The 17,365-nt window shown below is 38.1% G+C and overlaps 1 protein-coding gene across 2 annotated transcripts in view; it reads right to left on the reverse strand.

The window, feature by feature from the left end:
- Positions 1-311: 311 nt before the first annotated feature.
- PTDSS1 (phosphatidylserine synthase 1) overlaps positions 312-17,365 on the reverse strand; it is a 29,910-nt gene continuing 12,856 nt past the window's right edge. The window contains exons 6-13 of one of the 2 annotated variants that reach the window (XM_066178244.1): positions 14,926-15,077; positions 12,619-12,760; positions 11,570-11,682; positions 10,036-10,101; positions 7,118-7,217; positions 5,900-5,968; positions 5,282-5,351; positions 312-3,962 (exon numbers count right to left, since the gene is read on the reverse strand). In XM_066178244.1, the coding sequence (XP_066034341.1) occupies positions 3,853-3,962; positions 5,282-5,351; positions 5,900-5,968; positions 7,118-7,217; positions 10,036-10,101; positions 11,570-11,682; positions 12,619-12,760; positions 14,926-15,077 (822 nt within the window). In that variant the 3' untranslated portion in view covers positions 312-3,852. Of the gene's footprint in view, positions 3,966-5,281; positions 5,352-5,899; positions 5,969-7,117; positions 7,218-10,035; positions 10,102-11,569; positions 11,683-12,618; positions 12,761-14,925; positions 15,078-17,365 lie in introns of both variants that reach the window. The other variant, XM_066178237.1, reaches the window with a different exon arrangement.

Here is a 17,365-nt window from a genome sequence, read left to right on the forward strand (position 1 = left end):
GCTGACTGCCTGTCCTACAGTCCTGGTACAGGAGGCCTGGTTTCTTCCTTGAAGGTCTGTCATGAGACCATCTTGCAACTCAGCTCTCCCATCCAATAATAAATAAAACCCAAAAAGAATAAGTAAGACAAGAACTTATCCTGCACACTAGAAAAACTTCAGAAGGGATAATAAAACTGTTCTTGTTATCAGATCTGCTGCTCCAAAATAATAAGTGACAGCAAAACCTCAGAGTGCACTGTAGGCTGCTAAGGAATGACTGCATTTGTCAAAATTCATTTACTTAGAATAAAACGTAATAGCTTCTAAAGACAGTACGTCATCATTTCCTATGCCTTAACAGGTACAGACAAACACACATACTGGTGACATGGGTTGATTTACTCAATTATTGCAAAATACAATGCTTTGCAATCAATACAGAGCAATTCTATTCAAAATTATTTAATATGTAGTAACATCTGTGTCCTCTTGTGATAATAAAGAAAAATGAAAGTTTTAACAGCTGGAACAAGTGATGATCTTCACAGAAGAGTAACAAAAGAATTGGAAACCATGCTCAAAATATTTAATTAGATGTGGTGTATGATCTATGCAGCAAGCCAACAACTGGAATTCAGTGCTCAACCTCTTGCTTGTATACCTCTACTTTAAAACTCTTCATTTTTATTTAATCTACTAAAGGTTCTTGCCACCACCCTCTGCTTACACCATGCTGCCTCAAATTAGCCTCCCTTCAATGACTGACATTGATGGACAGCCTCTGGAGGGCCAATTCCAATCTCTCCACAGCAGCATGGGAGATCACTGGAGGACAGAAAAAGGAAAGAAGCAGGAAAGTAGGAATGAGAGGCTGTGACAGAACAAGCAGTTAAAAACAGGACAGCGCATCCATGACTGTTACAAAACACTGTTCAAGCAGCAGAACTCACACATGGATGCTCGTTGCTTAACAGCTCAGTGATTTGTCATTATAGGTGTTACACACATACAGAATTCAGCAACAGCACAGTAATTGATAAAACTGAGATCACTCATTTTACAGCAGTGATCAAAAGCACCTTTCCAATGCCTTCCAGTGCAAAGCTCACATCCAAAGTGATGGGCTGAAAATACAGTTGTCAGTCAGGGGAGGACTTATGAGAACACATGTGAATTCCAGCCAGAACTGCTGATAGAGGAGACAAAGTGTCATTTACCAAGCAGCACTTGAATAGTTTACTTAAGTTTCCCTTCTCCCTAGCCATCTCTCTTTTAAAGTAAAGAAAAAGCCCCAACATACCCAAGCAAAAAAAAAAAACAAAAACAAAACAACAAACCAAAAACCAAACCCCAAAAAACCTCAAAACAACCAAACCTCCCCAAAACAAACAAGCAAACAAAAAACCCAAACAAAACAAAAAAACCCCAACACCCTCCCAACTTCCCTCCCTCCAAAACCGAACACCGCACAACAACCAAAAAAACCCAACCAAACACAAAAGTTTAAAGTAAAAAGACTTAATTGGAAATAATTTAAATGTGTTGTCAAACAACATTTCTTTAAGGCCAAGCTGTTGTAATAGTGTACAGAAGTCGGCTTCCAACAAGATGACACTTCAATATTTCTCTTTCCAATATTTTTAGGGTGCAGTTCAGCAATGTGAGCACCAGGTTTGCATTTGCAAAACATGTGCTTGTCCCCACAGGCAGGTAGATGTTGTACTTCAGCATCTGTTTGCACATCTAAGCTTTGTATGCATAGTTGGTGTGTACACCCCTTGCAAGTACAAAATAGGCTCTCACTTTGGAAAACCACAGTACGTAAAATGCCTAAACCATTAGATTTCAAACCTCTTACTTTGGTATTAAATCAATAGAAAATTTACAATGCCATTCTTCAGTCTTACACAGACTGAGTTTTTAACCAAGGAAATAAAAGAAGTAACAAGTCTCAGTATCCAAAGAAATCTACAAATACATTCATCAATATGTAGTACATTACAAATACAAAGGCAATATATGGAATCGCTATACTATGAATGAAAACCAAGTAGTTGTAGGAGAGCCTGAAAGTCTTCCTAACATATTTTTTCATGTTACATTAAATGTCACTGCAGCAATGATGATATAGCAGCTTCTACTACATTACTTTCCAAGTTGTACACTCCATGTTTGATTGAAAAGCAGGGTAGGAAATTAAAGGCCTCTGAGGAGCTCAGCAGCAACACTTAAGTGCATTGAAAACATTGATAATCTGTGGCACATAGGAAGTGATGGATTACACAGGATATTTTCTTCTATTTACAGTATCATACACTTGTATAAAGTCTCTGCTGCATTTTTTCTTTAGTACCTAGCCTGTGGCAAATCACAGTAACATTAGTCAAAGAAAAAGGAAATCACATTTTCTCATAAAGACTAAGTAGCTAATGAGTATTACTTATCCTTGCTTAAACTACCTACCCCTCTGAATGCCTTGAATACCAAAATTTAATTGGCACTAAAACATTTTCATAACTTAATACAGAAACTGATTGCCCATGATTTCTTACCTCTTGACTTAATTATTACATTCACTGCTGGAGAATTATCCACTTTGCTAGATGTCACAATTAATATATTAAAAAAAACCCAAAAGAACACCCAGACAAAAAGTAAATCACTCCTCTCTCTCAAAAAAAAAAAAAAAAAAAAAAAAAAAAAAGCCCCAACAAAAAACAACCCACAAACTCTGCAAGAAAGAGGGACTTTGCTGTTAAGTATCTGATGCATGACAGGAAACACCACAGCAATGGGGTCTATCACATTATTCTGCCTCTCAGACACCAAAGACTACAGCAAGTCTTCACAAATAATTATGTTTATGAAGATAGTAAGCAACTTAACTTCAGCAAAAAACTGCCTTATCACCAAGCTCAGTAGGGCATCTGAGCCTTCAAAGCAGTTTCTGATATCAGTCTGAAAACAACAGGATTTCGGGGTCCAGCTAGGATGGAAGCAAATAGAAGGATGTAGGAAGAAACATTGTACACAACGTGGCACAGATGAAAAAAAGACAAATTTACACTTGAAAATGCAAAACATACTACCATGGAGGAGGAAAAACAATGAAATAACATGACCTCTGTCACGGATGACAGGAGGCAAGGCCTTCTACTATGAAGCAGATTTTTATATATGTATTTTAAAAAGTTTAAAAAATTGAAAATGTATGACTCAAGCAGGAGGACAATGTAGAACAAAAAAACCTCTATGTCTGAAGATTAATTTCACATCCTTTGCAAGAAACCTGGACCCATTTCCTTCATGGTAAAACCCTGACATAAGGCCTAAAGAGCCTTAAAGCACAAGCAAGCAATATGAAATCATTAAATACTAACAGTTGCATGGGAAAGTTTTGTTGTGAGACTGAGAAAGAAGGGGAGAGTATTCAAAAGAGTTGCATACTCTTCTAGAAAACAACATAATAAACCAAACAAAGAAAACCCTCCAATCAACTATGCCAACTGACTATCAGTTTACTAACCTTTGGGTTTAAGTCCTCAACTCAGGTATTAAAAATGAACTTGCAACACCTGAACACAAAACAGAGAGTACCTGCTATGATAAAACAACATTATTTTCCAGTATACCCTTCATGAACTTTTGCTGCCACATGCTGAAGAAACTAGATTTACATCAGTGAATGGCAAGTGTCATCAGGCAACAATCTGCACCGCACTGGTGGCTCCATCTTCATCATCCTTCTCTTCAACACCTCCTTTTTTAAACTTTAATTTAAAAATGGATCTTCCATTTGGTAATTCACAGCCAGGTCTGATCTTCTTTGTCACTTCTGGTCACACTGTAGGATGTCTTGAGATACCATTCTTATTTCTTGCCAATTCCATTTGATACTTTTGATTTGGAGTGTCGATTCCTTCTCCTAGACGAATGGCTTTCACTATTGACTGAATGTTTTGGTGGACTATTGTCAGCACCTGCTGAGAAACAAATATCTATTTAATACATATACATATTTATATGGTTGACATTGTCAAGTTCCTATCTGAAAGGCAGTAAGGCTTTTTAGAGCTACAGTGTTTACAGTATGGATTATTTCAGGCCAATACAAACTGGTTGATACTTGTACTCCATCTAGTGGCCCATTTTTTTAAAGGAATTCTTAAAATTCCTGTAAAATTCTTCCCCCCTCCCCGCACCAAAATCAGAAGTTTGCTAGAGCAGAGTACAGTGGTGAAACATCTTTCATTTTAAATCATATCAATAATTAAGCCTCCCCATTTTTCTTAGTGGCAGGTACTACTATCAGAAATTAAGAATCATGTAAACAAAGTCTTTCAAGGATCTTTTAAGAGTACACTTGTAGATTTCAGTCTTTCCAATGAATATGTTTTATTCTGAGAAAAAAATAGGAGGCAGTGGGCACCAAAACAAGAAATCAAGAACAAAATGTGAAAGAAGCTGAAGCCTGTAATTAATGAGGTAACAGGAAGTTACAGAGAAAGGATTTTTTTGATCAGATTTCTCCAGCATGCATAAATGGGAAAAAAAATTCTGAGTGCAAATCATTTTTCTCCAAAATATGAAAGTCCACAGACTTACTAAACTGAGAATAAACATCCAGAAAAATCAAGCATGAAATATAAAGAAGATCTGCTGTAGGTGCTTTTCAAGCATATGATACATAAGAAATATTTTTAATTTTACAAACACCTGGAACATAAACTCTGACAGATAACTTCCAGGTGTGAATTTCTGATATTTGTTCAATAAGCAAGACCACACCAAAAAGCTAATGGAGGAGGCAGATAACTGACCTCGAGGGTAGGCAAAAGTAGTCAGAAAGAAGCTGCCTTTGCTTAGTGCAGAGAAAGCTGCTTATGATCATCAGCACTGAACTGACAAGGCAAGTGTTAGTAAACACAAGGTCCAGGGCACATTGCTGACTATTTCTTAACAAGGAGAAATAAAAGTACAGCAAATCAAACATGCAATCTTCAGAGAGAAAACCTGTCCACAACGGTTTTGAAATACATAATGCCCTACACCTACAATAACAGCCTGAAGTAATAGCAGAAAAAAACCAGTTGACACATTAAAAAATAAATACATTTCCAAGAACCAGAATTTAAAAGGGAGTAAAGAAAAATAGCTTTGCAGATGATTTATCTGCACTGGTCCTGCAGGGATGTTAAAACAAGTCCAGATGAAACTAGGTAAGTTTCTCAAGCCTCATTTTCTAGCGCTGAGCCATATTGATACCATTTCAGGAATACAGCTACAGAAGTACCAATACCTCTGCTGAATTTAGAATGAAGCCAGGAAGCATCTGGACTGTATGGACTGTCTTCACTTTCTGATAAGGTCTGCAAAAACAAGGACACATGTCACTGGGATGTTGGTAGCTCTTGTTATCAGTACTCCTCCCATTACATAATAATAAACTTATAAACTGTGGCAGAAGTCCTCATAAAACATTCAGACATTGCTTCATACTTTTCCCTTCCTAGTTAGAAGGCACAGATGGTACAGTAAGAACTCACCACTTGCCACGTGATCTGTTGTGTAACCAAGTATTCTTAATATTCCCCTAGCATTCCACCTGTACAATGGGAACATTAGCTAACCATTCATCCTTGAATGCTTTGCTAAAATTACGGCCTCATTTTGAGTAACTAAGAGGACAGCACTCTTTAGAAACCACAGTGTAATTTGGGATCTGTCCAAGGCCGGCTGAATTCAGAGTTCTTTCTATTGACTTCAGTCACACTCTAGACCATCCCCCCTTATCCCCATTTATGCTAACTCTGGTAAAGAATTCCAATATCTAGGAGCTTTGGAGTCTTAACTCTGGAATAATAATAAAAAAAACCAACCAAAAACCCCCCAAATCAGGCTTCCTTTATATAAGTACCTTTTCTCGGTGGCCGTAGTACTCTGCGTACCAAACCATACCATATAAACACAGGAAAGTTGTAAAGGCCTAAACAAGGGAGGAGAAGAAAAAGAACAACAAAAAAATCTGTAAAACTTTTTCCAAATTCCTTGCTGATTCAAGGTTTCAGAGTCCCTGGAGATGCCACATTTAGACTTTCATGCTCTGCTTCTCCCTGCATCTTTTGTCAGGATGAGTAAGATTTGTGCATCAACTTCAAGCTACACACAGAGCCTGCCACCACAGGGTATGCAGAACAATTCTCAATAGGAGCAGGAAAATACATCCAGATCACCCACAGGAAACACTGCCAGTAGGATTTCTGTCCACACTCTGTACAGACACCACACAAAGGCAGTTGGTAGGCAATTGTAGGTATATTATCAGCAACCACCAGTCTGGGAGAAAACCAAATTCTCCTCCCTGCCCCATACTTCAGGCTAGGTTACATACTTGTCTGATTTGAGAAGCAATTCAACACTTTTCTCCTCTGACGTATCAAGAATAAAATCACCATGCTAAATATGAGAACAATAAATTCTGACTCCCCGTCACCTGTTCAAACTGTGTTACCAATTAGAAGGGAGAAGTATTTATCTGCCAGCCCATTATAAATGCCTTATTTTTCACTGACCATGAAAAATGTGTTTGGCATCAGAGTTACAAGTCTGGCAAGACAAACGTCCATTTACTGGTATAAAATGGGCATTTCATGCTGCATTTGCAGTAATCACACTGAAGTACAGAAAGTTACAGGCTTAGTGAGAATGATTTGCTTGATAAATGAGGGTTGTTTATGTAGTTGTAAGACTTCAGTGTGGCACAACACACATTGCTTATTAACACTATCCATTAACTCCTGTTCATCTCCAGCAGGCATTACAGCAAGCTCCACCAAAGCTAGGCTCAATCGAACTGACATCATCTCTCATAAAGAAAAAGCATCCTATAACTACTGTTTTTTTCACTGTTTAGCACCAGTAATCTGCTATGTCTCTAAGAAATGAGAAAATAAGTTATTCTAGTCCCTTCAAAGGGAAGCAATCTAGCATTTGTTTTACTAGGACATGCATAAAGCTCTTTACCAGCATTGCCCCACAATGATCCCCTGCTGCCAATGTTCCAGAGAGGAAGCTATTTAGAATGCTTTCAATGCTTTTGTCATGCTTTATGTTTCACATGAGAAATCTCACTTACCACACAGAGAAGCCAAAACACAACATACAGTATTTGTGTTTTGGAAAAAAGATCTTGTCCAAACTTTATGCACACAATAGCTTCGAGGAAGGCAATTACCCTGTGGGTAAATGAAAGCAGAGGGGAGAGTGATTAAAAACACGAAGGATTTAACTCACATGTTCGCAACTCAGACCCTGGATTGTCAACTCTAAACAAGCACTACCCTCTAGTGAGCCCACACCTCCCTGACACCACCATTAACCAAAATTCTTTGACGAATGTCTTTTTCTTTCTATACTTTTCTCAGCATAAACAGCACACAAAAAGTGATTGACTGGCATTTCACTGTTCCATGGGGCTTCAGGGAATAAGGAGTGTGTGCCAATAGCAGAGAATCTTCAATTGTGCCTACCACTGTGCTTCAGCTCTCACCACATAGAAGTTTCTTTTCCATGCTGAACACCCAGCAGACTCCCTTGATGGATGAACTAGAACTGTGCTTTATGTCTCTACTACATGCAAATGTACTACAATTCTAAATTGTCTAGTTTGCTTCACATATGAGAAAATTCATATGAAACATTTCAAATTCTCTGAGAATCCATGCATTTGCTCTGGTTTATCTGTAAACTCAGGTCCACATGACAACCTCATAGGAACTAGGGAGAAATGTGAGAGGGAAAAAATGCAGTTTTTACTTTCCTCTCTGATATTAAAAGAATCAAAAAAAAGTATCTCTATCTCTCTCCCTGCTACCAGGTGTTCACATCTTTTCAAGTTCAAAGCTATTAAGGCTTGTCCACCACTTGTTTATGACTCCAAAGTTTCTACTGTCTGCCATGGAAATAAATATAGTTTGCAAAGGTCCCGAAGAGAAAATTACATATGTTTAACAATACAAGTGTAGAAAAGTGACACTAAAAACCTGCATTAAGAGTGTAGAAAATGGACTCATCTCAATCTGAAGCAAATAATGAAAAACACTATTAAATTTAGAGTGCAATACTTAGCTTGTTCAATAGAGACTTTAAGGTAGTATATCTGAGCAATGCAAGAAAACTCATCACCTATGTGCAGATACACTTAACATCAGGTTAAGTGTTCCAGTCTCCCAAGCTTGACACAGCAGGGAACATTCCTTACCAGCACTCTCCATAACTAGTTCACAAAAATGGCACTACTGCCTTTCCGAGAAGACCCAGTTTCCTCCATGAAAGAGGAAGGAAAATGTGTGCTTGACTAAACCCCTGGTATTGCAGAGATGGTCCTGGTGCAAGTGATAAATCACAGCTTTCCCAGTACTATTTAATGAGACTTCCAGCATGATGAGTGGGGCGAAAACTTAAAACTGCGGCCAATATACATCCAACTGACCAATATACAAATCAATGAGATGCATATTAGAAAAATAATTAGTGACCCAAGAGAGTAATACTGCTCTCAGTTTTTTCTTTCTTGGTTTAATATTATTCTTACTGATCCAGCTGCAGAGTAAAAAAATCATGAAACCAAACTACAGGAGTGGGAAGAGAAAGACCACCATCAGGAAACAAGCATAGTTACGATATACTCAAAGGTATAAACAAAATAATAGACTATTCTCAATAAGGACTCAAAAAAATACAGCTGTTTGCCCTGAATTTATACATTCTTTCTGTTATTCCTGTCAAGAATACTTGGGTTAAGCACATTTTACAACAGGACAGCTATTACAGTTGATGAAATGGTAAATCAAGAGAAAGAAGGATGCTAACAGTGAAAGCTGTTAGTGTCCTACTGAAGGGTAATGAGAGCACTCCAAAGAACTAAATATGGTAAGTTTTCATTCAAGCAAAACAGTCTTGAAACGTTCTAACAGGTATTCCTTTTTGAAAGGCTGCATCTTAATGAAAATAGTGCAGTTTCAGCAAGGCTGTTGCATTGGCCTTGTTCATGCTTTACAATGCTTACTGTACATCCATCAAGAGTTGCAATAGTTATGTCAAGATGAAAAGAAACAGTTTTGTACTAATGAAAGGCACTAATTTTAATTATACCCACAGTTAGGCTGCTTAAAACTCCATTAGTGCCTTTAGAAGTGTCTTGGTTACCACAGATATGAATGGTCTATATACTTCTTCTATTTGCTCCAGAAATTATATTCTAGATGGTTAAATTACTGGAAGATCTCTTTTTTCTGCAATCAACAGGACCTCTTAGTGATGCTCTGGTTTTTCTAGCAGATCACACAAGTAAGCAGTAGGAAGGAGAACACTTATTCCACACACATTTCCCACTCTTAGAGCAGACTGTGGGTGAATGTTCTATTGCAGCTCTTGTCAAGCAATCCTATAGATATATTTGGGTATCTATTTATTGACACACATGACATTAATGTGTTCAGTGAGAGCTTTGGACCAAGGATGATGGGTTCTGTAATCCTTAACAATTTTTCAGAAGCAACCATATAAACTCTTCATTTAAAGGTATCTTATAAGAGAAAAAGAGATTGCAGCCAAGGTCACCATGGCTCATAGTACACTCATAAAAATATTGGATAACCGTGGCCTGTTTCACTGTCTTCTGCTGTGATGCTGCTAACAGCAGCAATGCCCACCTTGGCAGCCAGGGAAACATTACTCTCACAACCATCAAGCAAAGGCAAGCTGTAGAGGCAAAAGTTTGTCCTTCTCACCTGATTGAGAATATGGGCAGAAAGGGCAATGGTACTTTGAAGGAGCCTAGCTTTATCCAGTAGTTCCTAGTTCCTCCTTCTGTTGTCCTTACTCATTCCATCACTTCCCATGTTCTACCTCCAAATTCAGAATTTCCCTTTCCTCTGAATTTGCAAAACTAAAATAAGACAAGGACTGACTTCATGGGAACTGCCTGTTCCTTTGCTGGACCCATCCTTAACACTTGCCCAAGTGCTTCAGGAATGCAGCAAGAACACTTACCCGAACACCCAGCACTGAGTTCCCACCCTCTTGCACTGTGTGTCTGTGAGGTAAGCATAGTATTGCCTGAGAAGAGAAGCAAGAAAATTCTTCAGTGAAGTTGAAAGTCCCCAAAACGTTTATATTTAGAAAAAACCCTATGTGTTACAGATGAATCTATAGTGAAAATGAAGTGCTGATGGTTAAATTAACATGCAATCATTCTGGATGTCTACCAGATGGCTTCAATTCTAGTAGGACAGATTACCACATATATCAAATAGCTTGAGACAACACAGAAAACAATCCTGAGAGCGAGGACTGGGAAAGTAACCAAACTAGTAGGCTAGCAACATTTATCTCCTGCCTCTCCACTGAGTCTCCAATTCTTATAGGCAAACTGCAATAGTTTCAAAAGAATTAGAGGATCCCTCTTTTTTTTCCAGTTTGTCTTTTGTTTATTAACAACTGCATTTTCCTGAGAAATGTGGGTTTGAATCTTGAAAGAATATGGCTATTCCATATCCTGTTTGAATGGTCTAACCACTGGCATATTTTCCTCCCAAGAACAGTAGAATTTTTCACTATTTTGAAAACAGCATGGAGACCATTCTGCTCAGCTCTCTATACTCCAGAAATTTAAGAGTTTAGAGAAGGGAATTCCAAAGAAGTGGAATCAAAGTTCCTGTTCTCAGTTTCTGATTTCCACTGACAGTTGGGAAACACAAGTGTTATTAGTCCAACAATACAAGGACTGCTAAAGAATAAAGACTTCTACAGGTGTGCGAGTGCTACAAAGAAAAGCAAAAAACCTTACAAATTCACTTATACAATAACTCACAGGGTGTTTAGTGTGATTTAATTAAGTGTGAAAGCACTGCACACAACTTGAGACAGTATTTGAGGAATAAACCAATTCATGGCTGTCGTTTAACTGTCCAAGGTAACATCACTTTGGACATGAACAGGGAATTCTCTGCTTCTAACCAGATCTGTGTAAATTCTGCCTGCCTCCAACTATGTAATGGGGAAAAAAAAGAAAATTAAGGGCCTTTGCTAACAAGGTAAAATTGCACGCATGACCAAAAGCAGACTCATGTTCCTATACAGCTGTTAATGCTGCATATATACTGTTTTGTTCTCACAATAAGCTACTGCTTGATCACAAAGAGCTGTTAGAAATACCAACAGCTCTGTTTTTCCTCATTTACACTTTTGGGAGCACCTGACTCATTAACTTGAATACTTTCACATGCAGTCCTCAAGGATGACATATGCAGCTAACTCACAAAAGAGGAAGATGCTACCACACAAACAGGAGAAGGAACAGACTGGCTCTGCATCCCTACAGCAACACAGTTGTTTATGTACATTTTACCTCATTAGTTTATTTGTCAGGAAATACATTTCATTGACAAGAGATGATTGCTTTGCATTTCATGCATTTAATTTTGTGAAATGTGCCATACTTATTCACAAACTGTATGTAGTTCTTGGATGCCTAAAAGTTAAGCTACTTTAAATTGAAAAAAAACCACCAAAATAAAAGAATTACCTTACAGTGGGTGCTGTAATGATTCCTATGAAGAGAATTCTCCCCCAGCTTAACGGGTGGCTTGCTTGGAACACAAAGATATGTTTCAAAAAGAATGTGTTCAACTCAGTTAGCTAGATTAAAAAAAAAGCTAGTTAATAGTGTTCAACTTATATAACTCCTAATGAGTTAGTACAGAAAATGTGCAAAGATTAATATGGAAACTAAAACACAGAAAGAAATCTATGTTCTACTATAGCCCTGTTGGTAAGCTTGACCATTGAAAGAGGAATTTCTGCTCTGTCTTTTGTTAGTAATATACGAGTAAAACAAAGAATCCTCCCCTAAAAACCTCTATGAAAGTATTTACTCTCTTTCCCAAAACTCATTAAGGGACTAGACACTATTTCACACTGCAGAGGTCTTCTGATAACTTGCATATCCTAAATCAGGTACAAATGACCAAGGCAATTTTGGGAGAGAAGCAGAAGAGATCATACATTAAAAAAAATCTCCAACAACTAAATCAAATATTTATGGATTTCCTTTAAAACAGTAAATTAAGAAATTAAAAAAAAAATTCACAGAAGTTTCAGTTTTAAGGATTGCTGACACATTACAGAGTCTTGCTGGAACAATGACTATATTCTGAGTATCACTGATCCATTCAATAGTCAATGGGAAAGGAAAAAACAAAAAAAACCCAAAGCAAAACAAACACCCTCCCACAAACCAAACAAACAATCCCCTGCCACATCAACACAACTAAACCAAAATAAATTAAAATTCCACCACCCAAACCCCACTGTCTAGCAGTTTTTAAATCTGTGTCAATTGCAAAAAGCAAATAGCAATCTGTAGCATTTGGCTTTTCCCACAGATTCTGTAATTACACTCCTGAACTACCACAAACTCCCACGAAAGTGCCCTGTCCAATTCTGCATTATCAATTCATTTAACTGTGTATTTCAATAACAGACATACATTCCATCAGAATATTTTTTAGTCCAACATAGCCAACAAGTAACTGAGCTGATGGCAGCTTTGATTTCACAGAATTTATTTCTTACCTGCCAAATAATCATGAAAAGGTAGACTCCAGCCACTCTCTGAAATGAAGACTTTGGATCAAACCAGCGGACATAGGTCCAGCTGGCCGGGGTGAACTGTAATACAGCTCTTTTGATTTTCCCTGTGGTTGTGTGAATGTCCCTGGGAAAAAAAAATAATGGCTGGAGTAAATACAAGGAATATGCCAGAAGGAAAAAAAAAAACCAACAGCTCTGTTATTGATGTTTCTGAGGAGCAATCACATTTTTTTGATCAACAGCAGAGATCTTCTCAGACACAACTATGTACCAGGCAAGGGGGAATTCAGAAAAATAATCTATTAAACATTTCAGTCAAGGTGCATATTCTGCTAAAGAATTCCTATCCTTCTCTATCCTCAGTCAATAACGCAGCAACTAACTACAAAAACCATTTATTATTCTCTACACAAAGAAATGAGGACAACAATTCTGCGACTTCCTTAGAAAATCTAGAGATTATTCCTTCCTAGTCTATGTTACCACTGCTCTAACCCCAAACACTCCTTGTTCTAGAGTTCACTGGCATAATCTTTCAAGAATATGTCAGATTAATTATTCATTATTTGTATAAGGGGCTAGCTCCACAGTAATAATAATACTACATCCTCCAGCACACATAAGCCCTGCTCTTCTGATATCAGATACATGTCGACCTCCTGGAGAGGTGTGATAACACTGTTAAAATCTAGAAAGCATTTAAATTCCATTTTGAAAGGGGATTTTAATGCAGGCTCATCTGACATGTATTACTGATTCTTGCTTTTGATAATATTAATTCAGATGAGCAACAGCATCCAAAGGACACAGAATCTAAGAAAAACTCAGAGCTTCCTCTTCTAAAGGAAGACTAGCAGGACTAGAAGCCAGTTTTCACCCTTTTATTTCTCTGACCCTCTGACCCTTCTGGACCAAAAAAAACCCCAAATAAAACCAAACAACCTAAAACCCCCCCCCAAAAAACCCAAAACAAAACAAAAAACCAAACCAAACCAAAACAAACAAACAAACAAAACCAACCAAACAACAACAAAAACCCCTCAGATTTGATATTTCTAATATTTGTGTTCTAGGCTGGAGAGAGCTTAGGTAAGGGAGAATCTTCTAAACTTTAAGATCTGTAAAGGGAGAAGGGAGAAGGGAGAAGGGAGAAGGGAGAAGGGAGAAGGGAGAAGGGAGAAGGGAGAAGGGAGAAGGGAGAAGGGAGAAGGGAGAAGGGAGAAGGGAGAAGGGAGAAGGGAGAAGGGAGAAGGGAGAAGGGAGAAGGGAGAAGGGAGAAGGGAGAAGGGAGAAGGGAGAAGGGAGAAGGGAGAAGGGAGAAGGGAGAAGGGAGAAGGGAGAAGGGAGAAGGGAGAAGGGAGAAGGGAGAAGGGAGAAGGGAGAAGGGAGAAGGGAGAAGGGAGAAGGGAGAAGGGAGAAGGGAGAAGGGAGAAGGGAGAAGGGAGAAGGGAGAAGGGAGAAGGGAGAAGGGAGAAGGGAGAAGGGAGAAGGGAGAAGGGAGAAGGGAGAAGGGAGAAGGGAGAAGGGAGAAGGGAGAAGGGAGGAGAAGGGAGAAGGGAGAGCAGTACAGAAATCCACACAAGGTACAAATTTTGAAGTCAAGATCTGAGTTCCTTTTCCATCTCTCAAGGCAATTCACTGCACTTGATCTGTTTCAACGACATCATTGATAATGTGCAGATAACCATGCTTGCTACCAGCTAGCAGGGAAGAAGGCAGAAGAGAAGCAAAAAGCTACAGAAGAAACCACACCTGGACAGCTAGGAACTGACACTTACTAGGCCATAAGCTGTTGCCCTTTTACACAACAAATGCCTCTTTATTTTACAATTACTCCATTTATTTTAGAAGGTCAGCAATGAGGTTAGGCAATTCACAGCACAGATACCATTAGCCCCATGTCCCTACTGCAATGACAACTAGTGTTGACAGACTGCCACACTAATGCATCACCAAGGTGAGCCCAAACCTAGTTTAAAAATGTATGGTGAGAAAACCATCACCATTTGTTTTGCTCTCTTTGTCAAAGTGTTATGTATACAAAATAAACTGAAAATACAAATAGCTTTACTGTTCTGTAACGTCCATTGGCATCAATGCTTGTAACTTAAAATTGCAAAAGAAAAACATATATACAGTCACATTTACAAACACATGTTGTACAGGAACATTACTATGACACTGATGTTTAACATTTAAAATAAAATTACAGCACTGTTAGCACAGGCAGATTCCATGCTAATCTTATACATGCAAAACAACATTTACCAAGCTTAAATTTAGACCTACTTGAAGCTTGCCCAGTGATAGGTCCTCATCTCCAAGAAACGACAAACTACCATTCCCAACCAGATGCCACCCCCGTTACAAAGCAGGATGTCCAAAATGACTTGATCCCACCAGCATTCAGCAAAGTTAGGCAGAAGGTGCATGAAGAAGAGCTATAGAATACAGCAAAAAGATTCTGGGTGAGGAACAGCACAGAATTCATATAAATTCACTTTTAAAGTACACATTCAAAAATCAGCTTTTCAGTGCACAGCATACTTCAAGGGCATGAGCCACAGACACTGGAATTTGATTGGCATCCTTCCATTAACTTCAGAAAGCCTTGAACAGAACCACACAAGACAAGAAGTTTCCTTCTCACTGTTTCCTTTTGAGACTATGCCGTACATAAGGATATCATGCAGCTGTTGGCGTCTCAAAGATGATAACATGATGCATTATAGATATGTATAAAACAAGCAGAACTACGTGTTTTTTGGAGTAAATAAGGTGGTTTGAGCTTTAAAAAAAAGTAAAAAATTAAGAGAATCTTTGTTTCATTTTTGCTAAATAGTTTCAAATACTATGTTTTCTAAACCAGCAATAAGATGCAGTAAGTAAAATGGATGCATTTGTAACAGCTGTCAGAACTGAAGCATGATGGTATTCAGGACATAAGACTTATTTCAAAATGCTATTTTCAGGAAATTTAGTGACTGTAAAAAAAATTAAGAGTTCAACCACATTTCAGACAATATTTCAGCAAGCTTTGCTGCTGTACTTGATACAGAATGGATCAAGAAATTAAGAGGACATTACACTCTACTGATGCAGTGAGGAGAACAACTGGCCAGAGTTAAGGCAAGATGGAAACATATTTTACCAAGAGCTAGAAATGGATTCACTGCTTCTCTTTCTTCATTATGAAATACAATTTTATTCTCTTATTCTACAAGAAAAAATCACTGCAATCCAAAAAATAGACTGGAAAAGTTACCTATGGACAGGAAATCAAGACAGCCATGTGTTAAGCAGTCCCTCTGCAATGCTTAAAGAGATAATTAACAAAACACATAGCAAACCAAAGAATGTACCTCCACAAAAACAGTACAATTCTTGTCAGTTAATGTACATACATTGTGGCTGTGGAAGATTATTGGTATGATTTTGTAATAAAGTTTCTTTTATTAAGAGATGTAAGCATAAAGCACTGAAAAAAATCAGATTTGAGAAAAGGAACAAGAAGAATGTTTTCTGTATACAACAAGAATGAATGCCGAGCCATTTATAGTACATTACAGTGACTAATGCTGGCAATGACAGTTCCTGTGAAAACCCTTGCAAAAGTGTATCAAAACCACTTGTTTTTCTTTGACAAAGCTATGTGAATTTCAACCTTTTCCAAAACCAAAATTTGAGTTTCTCTTCAGGAGCCAAGTGATGCAGTGTTGTTCATTACCCTGCTAAAGTTTCCCTTTCATCTTTTTCATTAGCCTACAAATGTCAGGCAAAGACACCAGAAGTTACAGATAATTAGGCAGCAAAACCCAGAGCACAGGTCTTTGCCTGTTTGCCTGACAGTCTCTAAGGTTCTCTAGCTGCTTTCTCAGAACGAGAGACCAAGGTCTGCCTGCTCCCCAACTTTAATCCAACAGTATGGAGCATGAGCCAAGTTTCCCATTTCAGAACAAGGGGTTGGCTGAAATCCGTTAATGCTAATGGGAGATGCTCAGCTAAATCCCTGTGTAACTGCCCAGGTAACTTCTGGAGGTATCTAATTACTCTCCTGAATTATCAAATTCATCAAAAATGTATTTGAGGGGTGATAACATATCTGTGTTTCGAACCTTGTCCAACACATTGTCTGTTCCAATAATCTGCCTTCCAAAAAGGGGAATACTTGACACCTGATGCTGTGTCAAATTGAAGATGAGGGTTGTGCAATGAACGATAAGAGTATGAGTGAAACAAATCCAAACACATCCTTTTCCAAAGGGAAAAAAATGAGAACAATAACTAGCTAAGGTGTTTTCTGTGAGTGGGTACTTGTGAAATCCCAATCTTAAGCAATTTCAAAATCACTTAGAAAACACAGTATCCTTCAATGCCAGAGAGCAAAAACACATTTTGAAGAGGAACTCAGGGCACCAATATTTTCAAACTGGAAAGTTTAATTTTAGACAAACAAATCCTTATCTTTGTTTCTAAATGATAAATGCTTTGTCAGATAAGCCAAGCATTCTCAAGACAGCAAGCTTTACAGAAAACTGATTTTAAAGACTAAGTTCAAGTGTTTACATGAAGAAGATCCCTCAACTCCATTTAACTTGTACATTACGCATGACTGTACACAATGTGTGATGTTGTATGTGAGCTAAAGGGACTATGAGAGCAGATCACAGATATTGCAAGGTGAAAAAGAAGAACAGTTGCCCTGAATCAGGAAACATGTGAAGTAGAA

The sequence above is a fragment of the Chamaea fasciata genome, unplaced genomic scaffold (genome assembly GCF_029207755.1).
Source record: "Chamaea fasciata isolate MVZ Bird 193981 ecotype frontalis unplaced genomic scaffold, bChaFas1.0.hap1 SCAF_1, whole genome shotgun sequence".
NCBI classification, from domain to species: Eukaryota; Metazoa; Chordata; class Aves; order Passeriformes; family Sylviidae; genus Chamaea; species Chamaea fasciata.